A 9,378-nucleotide genomic window follows, 5' to 3' on the forward strand; every position below is an offset into this window, starting at 1 on the left:
GCTGCTCCCCTCAGCAGTGTACTTCGTCAGTCTGCCTGTTCTGCTCCCCATTCTGTCTCTGGTGAATCCTCTCACCTTCCACATCTCTGGCCTATACTCCAGTTCTATGTGAATAAATAAATCTTTTTAAAAAAATATATAAATATATATAAGTTCTTACCACTGCTGTCAGATTAAAGGCCATATTCTTTAGCATGGCTTATAGGGTCTTGTATGAAGCCTTTGTTTCCTCCCATTGGCTGCCTCCACTCCAGCTACATAGGTCACTTCCGGTTTTTCATCTGTAATAGACACCTTCCTACCATAGGGTCTTTGTGCATGTGTTTACTTCTGCCTAAAACCCTCTCCTCTATCCTGCTGACTCTCCTTCAGATGTGAGGGCAATTATCACTATCAGAGAACTTCTCTTTCTATACATTGACAGTGGGTACCCTTTCTTTGTAGTACAATCACAGTTACAGTTGTGTGAGACTAACCAATATCTGCCTCCCCCTTGAGACTGAGACTTGCAGAGACAGAAATTGTCTGCTTTTTCTTCTCTTCTCTTCAGCAAACTAGAATAGTATTTGGTATATAACACAAGCCTGGTGAATATTTTTTCAGTGAAGAAATTAAAATCATTACAATTGATTTTAATGATTGATCATCAACTAAAGATGAGTGAAAAGCATTAGGGCAGGGTAATGTTGAGACAGAAATTCAAGACAAGCAGAGGATCATATAGGTCCATAGAGATTGGCTAGATTTGGGTTTAGGTCCAACACTGCCACCAACTTTTTTGTGTGATCTTGACCAGGTGATTTCTTCCCTCTGAGCCTTAGTTTCCTCATTTGCAAAACAGATAGTATTAATACATGGTTTACATAAGGATTAAGTTAAATGAGATAGAACGCTTATAAAGCAACACAGTGCCTAGCCCGTAGTAAGTGCTCAGTGGTGAGGGATTTTTCTAGTTCTGTAGTAAACATGTGACTTTGAGCAGGCAGCTCACCATCATTTAGAATAATTCTTCAGTTCTTCCCTATAGGAATCTGCTAAGGCCTAAGGTAAAATGAATATTTCAAGGTCATAGAGCTAGTTTTAGTTAGAGCTAGTCAGGACTTTAGAGCTCCAGACTTCTAATCCAGTGTTCTGTTCTTGACACAACATGGCCACCTGAGAAACAAATTTCCAACTATTGCCTAGGAGTCTGAAGACAGGGTCTTTTCCAGCACAACCAAATAATGGTAGGACAGTTCCCTAACAGCTGTCATTACCTAGAATGGTGATATATTTGAAAGCAGGAACCATGTAAATGATTTACATTGTTATCAGGAGTTTGAGGACTGGCTACTTGACACTCATAAGCCAAAACTTATGACAACAGATAATAGGGGTGTCTCTTGTGGCCTAGGGGTTAAATCTCAGTGCTGACATCACTACAGCCTGAGTTTGATCCCGGGCCAGGGAGCTGACCCATATGTCGCAGCAGACCTCTCCTATCTCGCCTGCTGCTCTCCTCACTCTGTCTCTGGTGAATCCTCTCACCTTCCCGTACCTCATCTATGAAGAAATTAAAAAAAAAAAAAGTGGAAAGAAATCAAGTTTAATCAGGAGCCAGCAAACCTGAGGAGATGGCAGATTACTGTCTCAAAGGCCATCTCTCTGAATTAGGGAGAAGCGGGGACTTGTGTGGGGCATACTCAAGAAGAGGAAAGGTTAAAATGTCTGTGTAGGCCAGATTTCAGAGAAATAGGCAGGTTTTTCTAGGAACTGCACTCATGTTCCTTTTTCTTTCACGTTTGATCTTGACTGGATCTGGCAAGGTACTTGCATGGTAATAAAGTGGTGGCTTAACCTTTGTCTTCTTCCTCCACCTTGGTTTCAGCCAGCTTTGCCTGGTTGCCTGGTTTTGTCTGCAAGAAAAAACAAAGTGGAACAAAACAAGGATGAGCAGGACAATGAATTTACAGCTCTCAGGCTAGTGACAGCTTCTTCTTGCTTTATATGCTGCTCCTCATTCTTAAGAGACCATGGATAGAGGTTTGTTTTCTGGAACTACTTCCTGTTGAACAGGGGCAGAATTTTAGTGCTGAATAGAGATACAGATTATTTTGCTATAATAATATGAGGTATGACTGGTTGCCACAGGGTTTTAGTCCCAATTATTTGCAGTTTAGTGTTTCCAACTGTTCAGAAACAAAGCAATTTAGTGGAGAAGCAAAGAGCAGAGATAAGTATATCACAGTGAGGTTATTGACCATGGGATCAATAAGGGCCCTATCTATCCAAATACATTAGTTTTTTGTTATGCCTTGCCGCAGTGACCTTTCCTGTGCCCTCAGTTCCCATCTAGCCTTGGAACTCAAGGTTGATGGAATTACTACACCTGTAAATACAAGCCTCAGAGAGAGGTTACAATACTGTTTATATCCAGGAAATGCACTTATTAAAGTCTTCAAATCCTAATGAGGAAAGAGCAGAAGTAGTTACTTTATTTGACATTTTCTCTTCTTTTTTTAAGATTTATTTATGCATATAAGAGCTAGGATCTAAGTCAGAGATGAGGAGGGTGAGAGGATTCACCAGAGACAGAGTGGGGAGCAGAACAGGCAGATTGACTGAAATACACTGCTGAGGGGATCAGCAGTCAGGTCAGGGGAAGGCTGCTGTGCCATGTGGGTCAGTTCCCTATGCTGCAGTGGCTGTGGGTAACTTCACAGTGCTGCTTCTTAGCCCCTTGTGCCACCAGGGAGACCGCCATCTTCTCTTTTAAGGTACAATATGATCTAAATGTTTCCTTTTCATGGACACATATAATTTGCAAGTGGTTTCCCAGACACACTCTGTAATGTCCTGGTAGTAGGCCAAGACAATTTGTTAATTTTTTCTTGAAATCTGGGAGGCTTGAATTGCTTGGTGGAGACAGTTTGTTAATTCTCTTCATCCTCCTTGCCTCTCCAAAAGCCAGTTCCTATTAGTGAACTTCCTTATTAGTGAAATACCAAGCAAGGTATTTTTTTTAATGATTTTTTGCTATTCTATAAGTCCTGGTATTATCCCTTACCTTCCATGGGTAGAAAAATTTGGAATAGAGCCTCCCCTGGTGGCACAGTTAAAGCACAGCACCATGAAGCTCTCTCTCAGCAGCCACTGCAGCACAAGTTCAGTCTCCAGCCAGGGAGGTGACCCACGTGGCAAAGCAGACCTCTCCAGCTGTCTCGCCCTCTGCTCCCCTCAGCACTGTATTTTAGTCAGTCTGCCAGTTCTGTTCCCCACACTCTCTGGTGAATCCTCTCACCTCTCCCCCTACACCTCTGGCCTGTATCCCAGTTGTGGTATGCATAAAATAAAAAAATCTTTTAAAAAAAACAAAAAAAGAAAGAAAAACATGGTGTAACTAGGGTCAGCCAGTACTTACACTCAACAGGCACTGCCACCATGTAGAGATGGAAGTTAGAAAGTCTCCCCTTGACACCAGACCCCTTGCTATGTTTGAGCAAACTAGCATTATGACAAAAATATTGCCTTCATGTCATGAAATGGAAAAATTAATACAGTGGTTTTCTCTTACAGCTAAACAGGAGGAGCTGACTGACAGTGTAAGCAGAGCTTTCGAAGAAGGTACTTTTTATATTTCTTGACTTTATTAAATATGGAAAGAAATTGTAAACACTGAGGTATAACTGAGTACAATCAGTAACTGTTATGTACCTACTACTGTAGGTACATGAGATGGTAGAAAATATAATATGTGAGTCTACATTTTTGCCTTCAAGGATTCAGTCTTGCTGAAACCTTACTGAAATTTGGCACAAACTATGAGTCAAAAACAGTGAAAGAAGAGTTAAAAGAAAGTTCCTCCAAGTAAAAGATGAAAGAAGAGCTGTGTAACAGAGGTCGAATTTGAATTCTACACAGGCAGATTCAAGTAAAAACAACCTTTTTAGCCATCTCTGACTTGTGCTGCCTCATAGGGAAGGAACTTAGGGAAGCATAAAGCCACTCAAACTAACCCAGATAAAAAGAAGCTATTTTAAAGAATCAATGCCATCTCCCAGAATTGTAAAGACAATGTTCCTGAGATGATTATATTACAGTATGAGAGGAGCTTTCCTGGAGCAGAACCTGGAAACCAGAAAGAGATTTGGAACCAAGACTGATTCTGAATTTGATGCCCTAATAGTTTCTTCTTCCTTCTCTCCTCTCCATAAACCAATTTCATCTACTTTCTTAGTAGTGTACAGTGCCCCAAAGTGGCTTCTTCCCCTGGATGACTACATAGTCCTCCTTTATCTGTTACCTTATAAGAGCAAGGCCTTTTACCATATAACTAGAATCCCCCTGCCTTTCAAGGCTCTAGTAGGTCCTTTGCAAATGCATCCCCCTCAGTAAGCATTCTCCTGATTTGTGTTAATCATTCACTTACTCTTCCTGATTGTTTTAATCATATATGATTATCATGGTATGTTATTTAATTTTGCATAGATTTTAAGTTAGGATTTTTCAACATTAACACTTGACAATTCAAGTGGACAGGCCAATGGACAGAGGAAGACTTGTCTTGTACACTGCACAATGTTCAGAAACACCCCTGGTCTCTGTCCACTGAATGCCAGTACCACCTCCCCAACTATGACCAAAAATGTCTCCAGTTACTCCAGACAGCACAGTAGTGACAAAATCACCCCCTAGTCAAGAAAAGATGGTCTGAAGGAAGGCATCATTTCTAGAGACAGCCTTCTACAGGAGCATTACACCTCAGCAGAGGAAGTACTCATTCTTCTCAAAATTAGACCCCCTTGTATGAGGGAGAACTCTTAAATCACAATCATTTCATTTCTTGGGGGGCTGTTCTGGAGAGAATTGGCTTCTCCTATTTAAGGTTTGAATCCTGTAAGCAATGTGCTTTTACCCCCTTTTTGATCATCCTTTTGTCCCTATGTTCTTCCACTCACTTACTTAGACTTACAGAGTAATTGATCTACCAGAGCCAGGCATTCTTAGATTTAGTTGCCTTGATCAAGGTGGTTGGTTTTATTCGTGGTTGAAATGAAGCCTCTCATTAACATCTCTTTATTTCAGATGATTTTGAAAAAGCCAAGGAAATTTTAACAAAGATGAAATATTTTTCAAATGTAGAAGAAAAGATCAAGTTAAAGAAGATCCCCCTCTAACTGTTGCTAATTTTAATGTTTTTAAAATAAAGTTCTTGTAGATTTCCCTTCTAATTTCTTCTAATTGAGAATAGATATACTGTAATCACTTATCTTTATTCAAGCATTACTGGATGGCCAGGTTCATCATGCAAGTGGAAATATTTCTCACCAGAGCTTGTGTCAGTTCTTTATGTGATAACTGATGTATCTTGCCCACTGTCTGGGCCAGTGGATGAGAAGATGGGGAGAGAGCCAATCTGAGGCCCTATAGTAGTGGTCAACAACCTTTTCTGCAAAAGACAAGTAGCATATATTTTAGACTTTGTGGACAAGACTATCTGACATTTACTCAATTCTGCCATTGTAGCACTTCATTTATAAGACAGGCAGTGAGCTAGATTTGCAATGGGCTTGCCAGCCTCCCCTCAGCACACCTACTTTCTGATGGCATGACCTTCACTGATAGGTAATTCCCTCATTAGTGTGACTTTTAGTGCATTCCGCAATCACACAAAAGTACCTACAGGTCTCTTTGACCATCATTTCAAAATGTGGATAATACTATAAAGAATTAGTCTGTTTTGGGCCTCCCAGGTGGCATAGGTTAAGTCTCATGCTATCACCTCTGTGGCATGATTGGATCCCTGACCAGGGAGCTGACCCCCATGATGCAGCAGACCTACGCTGTTTAACCCATTGCTACCCTCAGCAGTACATTTCAGTAAGGCCTGTTCTGCTCCCTGCTCTTGTCTCTTGAGACTCCTCACTTTTGGCCTATACCCTCGTTCTTCCACCCCAAAAAAGTAATATAAAAGAGCAATGAGAAGGAAATCAATAAACATTTTTTTTAACCAGCCTTTTCTCTCAGGACAATTGACACATTTAGCCCAAAGCAGCTCTACTTCCTCTTATAGGTCTTTGGAAATTCAGTGTAAACTCTTGATTGGTTTAAAAAAAAATGACTCAAGGAAGATTAAAGTAGGAGGTTCTGATTTCAAAGTCCAAGAAACAACATTCAAACTCTTACGGGAAAATAAACTCTTAGACTTTAAACCCAGGTTAAATACTAGAACTAAAAACTGCAGCTCCTTTGCATTCAGTTAACATTTTAGAATTTATGTATCTACTGAAGGCAAATTAACCACTAGCTGGCTTAATAGGACTTGGGAATACCAATACAGTTGCCAACCCTTTCAGTTCATAAGGACTTGTCTATAATACACAGGAAGTCTTAGGTAAATAATTACAATGCAAGCAAATGTCCTGATTAAATTGACTGTTTCTGCAGAAAAGGAGATGAAAGGAATGTTTGGAATACTTCTGTAGACAGTTTTCATTCCTTTTGCACAACAATGATCAAAACCAAAATGATCTGACCACAAAAAGAAATCAGGTAAATGTTGCCTCAAATGACATTTTTGGCAGGACTTCAAAGAAACTTGACATTCCACCTGTCACCATCAGCTAGAAAAGTCACTGGGTCTCCCAGAAAACCATTTCAGACATAGAGGATAAATTTAAAAAGACGGAGTCAAGTCAGATTCTTTTTTCCTCTTCCAAATCCTTTCCCTTTTAGTCTAAACTCCAAGATTAGCTGAACTTCTAAATCTAGGAACCCTTTCAAATGCTATCTGACAAACTCCTTTGGGAGATAAGTAGTCATCTGAAAGCTTAGCAGCCCTATTTGGATTAAAGTTATTAACTGAAGCCCAAATCATATCCAATCTACCTCTTTGCCCCCACCCTCTGTCCCCAATGTGGCTATCTTTGGAGATGGTACTTCAGAAAGTAAGTAAAATTCAGTCATAAAGCGGGCCCTGATCCCTCCCTGGTGGCACAACAGGTAAAAGCACAGCACCATGAAACTCACCACAGCCACTTCGGCGAGAGTTTGATCCCCTCCCCAGCCAGGGAGGTGACCACATGGTGTGGCAGACCTCTCCTGTCACACCCACTGCTCCCCTCAGCAATGTACTTCCTCGATATGCCTGTTCTATTCCCCGCTCAGCCCTCTGGTGAATCCTCTCACCTCTTGCATCTCTGGCCTGTATCCCAGTTCTGTACATTCATGCACTGAGGAAAGGCCATATGAAAAAGTGTCAGAAAATAACCATCAAGAAACCATGAAGAAACTCCTCTCACCACAAAATAAAACCTACCATGCACACACCTCAATCTTAGACATCCAACATGTGACAATGAGATTAATTGTGTTACTCAACCCTGTCTTTAGTCTAATTTTGCTACTCAGCTTGAACAGAGTAATATATATGGGTTTGAATCCAAACTCTGGTACTTTGGTTTGCTGTGAGAACTTGACTGTGCTAAGTTTCATTTATTCATGGGATAGTGTGGTGTGAGACATCTGAGGGGGTATAAACCTAGTCCTCCAAATCATATTCAGTTTGTAAACCAATGTTGATTCAAATGAAGTTGTGAATATTAAGAGAATTTTACAAATTATTTAGCATAGAAAAGGACAGTGAGACTCATAATTTTTTAATTATAATGACTACTTTTATTGTTTATTTTTATAACAGACTTGTCTTTAGCAACAACAAAAAATGCCTTTTATGAAAAAATACCCTTCCAATAAAGTTTCAAGTACCTACCATGTATAAGACAATACTGAATACTGAAAGAGAGAACAATTAGATGTGCTTCCTGTTTTTTGGGGGGAGGATTTTTATACCAAGCAGCCAAAACAATGTTTCTATTTGCTATATACTTACTATATGCCAGGCACTATGTATAATACCTGACATCATTCCATCAAATTCAACTTGTTTTACAATAAAAGTCCCAGAAGGTAAGAATCAAGAAGATTCAATCCCAGATCTCTACAGATTTAATCTTAGCATAAATTTATATGCCTATTAATCAGAAAGTTCCAAATGAACTTGAAACAAATGTTAAGTTCTTTATTATATAACACTTGCATTTCTGTATGAATTTTACAATTTGTCATTTAAAAAAGTCAGCTAGAATTTTCATAAAGATTGCATTGAATCTGTAAATCAGTGAGGAGAATATTCTCTATTCAAACTATTATGATTGATGAAGATAGACTGTCTTTTCAATTATTTAGGTCATTTCTGATTTTTTTCAATAATGTTTTGTCATTTCAGTGTAAAGGTCATGTGCTTATATTGTTAAAGTTACTCCTGAGTATAGAAAGCCCTCACTTAATATTGTCAACAGATTCTTGAAAATTGCAACTTCAACAAACAGATGTATAATGAAACCAGGTTCTTAAATAACGCCGTCTGGTTCCACATTGGCTGAGATTCCTTTTTTCATCAACATAAGGAAAAGCCTTTGACAAAAGTTTTTTTGAGGGCTTGCTGTACTTTATTCTTTTTGATGCTCCTGTAAATGAAATTACTGCCTTATTTTCTTAGTTTTCAGATTGCCTCCTGATGACTTATTGCCAGTGTATAGAAATAAAATTGATTTAAACTTATTTTTAAAACATTGAACTTGATTTCTACTGCCTTGCTGAACTGTTACTCTAGTTGCTCAGATGTACAAATATGATTTCACTTATTCCTAGCTAAATTTTTATTTTTATTTTTTACATTTTAAAAGGATGGGTTTACGAGGAAAAGAAAAAAAGACAACTTTGCACAAATACATGAGGGCAGAAAGTGCTGCTGCTACTGCTTTGAAAGGGGAAAATGAAAAGAATCACCTGCATAGTCACAGGCAAGCAGGAGAGATGCACACGTATTCCTTCCTAATTCAGAGACCTGATAGCCTTTACTAGAACCTCCAGTCACGTGTTGAATAAAAATCGTGAGAAGGACCCTCTCTGGTGGCATAGTGGGTTAAAGCACAGCACTATGAAGCTAGATGTAGCCGCTTCAGCACGAGTTGGATCCCGGCCAAGAGGGTGACCCACATGGAGCAGCAGACTTCTTACCTACCCACTGCTCCCCTCAGCGCTGTGTTCTGCTCCCCACTTTCGTGAATCCTCTCTCACACACACACACACGCACACATGCACCTCTGGCCTGCACCCCAGTTCTGCAAGCATAAATAAATATTTTCTTTAAAAAAAATCGTAAGAGGCCCTCCTTGGTGGCGCAGCGGGTTAAAGCCCAGCACTGAGAAACTAAAGCCACTTTCGCATGAGTTTGATTCCCGCCTGCCCCGGAGGTGCCCACATGGCGTGGCAGACCTCTCCTGACCCGCCCGCTGCTCCCCTCAGCAGTGTACTTCATCCATCTGCCTGTTCTGC

General features: G+C 39.9%; 1 protein-coding gene across 1 annotated transcript in view; it reads left to right on the forward strand.

The window, feature by feature from the left end:
* HSCB (HscB mitochondrial iron-sulfur cluster co-chaperone) overlaps positions 1–5,831 on the forward strand; it is a 10,363-nt gene extending 4,532 nt beyond the window's left edge. Inside the window, exons 5-6 of the mRNA XM_004690863.2 lie at positions 3,556–3,603; positions 5,065–5,831. Coding sequence (XP_004690920.1) covers positions 3,556–3,603; positions 5,065–5,156 — 140 coding nt within the window. The 3' untranslated portion in view covers positions 5,157–5,831. The remainder of the gene's footprint in view (positions 1–3,555; positions 3,604–5,064) is intronic.
* Positions 5,832–9,378: the final 3,547 nt, after the last annotated feature.

This window comes from Condylura cristata, unplaced genomic scaffold, assembly GCF_000260355.1.
Source record: "Condylura cristata isolate star-nosed mole 26May11 unplaced genomic scaffold, ConCri1.0 scaffold00029, whole genome shotgun sequence".
Taxonomy (NCBI): domain Eukaryota; kingdom Metazoa; phylum Chordata; class Mammalia; order Eulipotyphla; family Talpidae; genus Condylura; species Condylura cristata.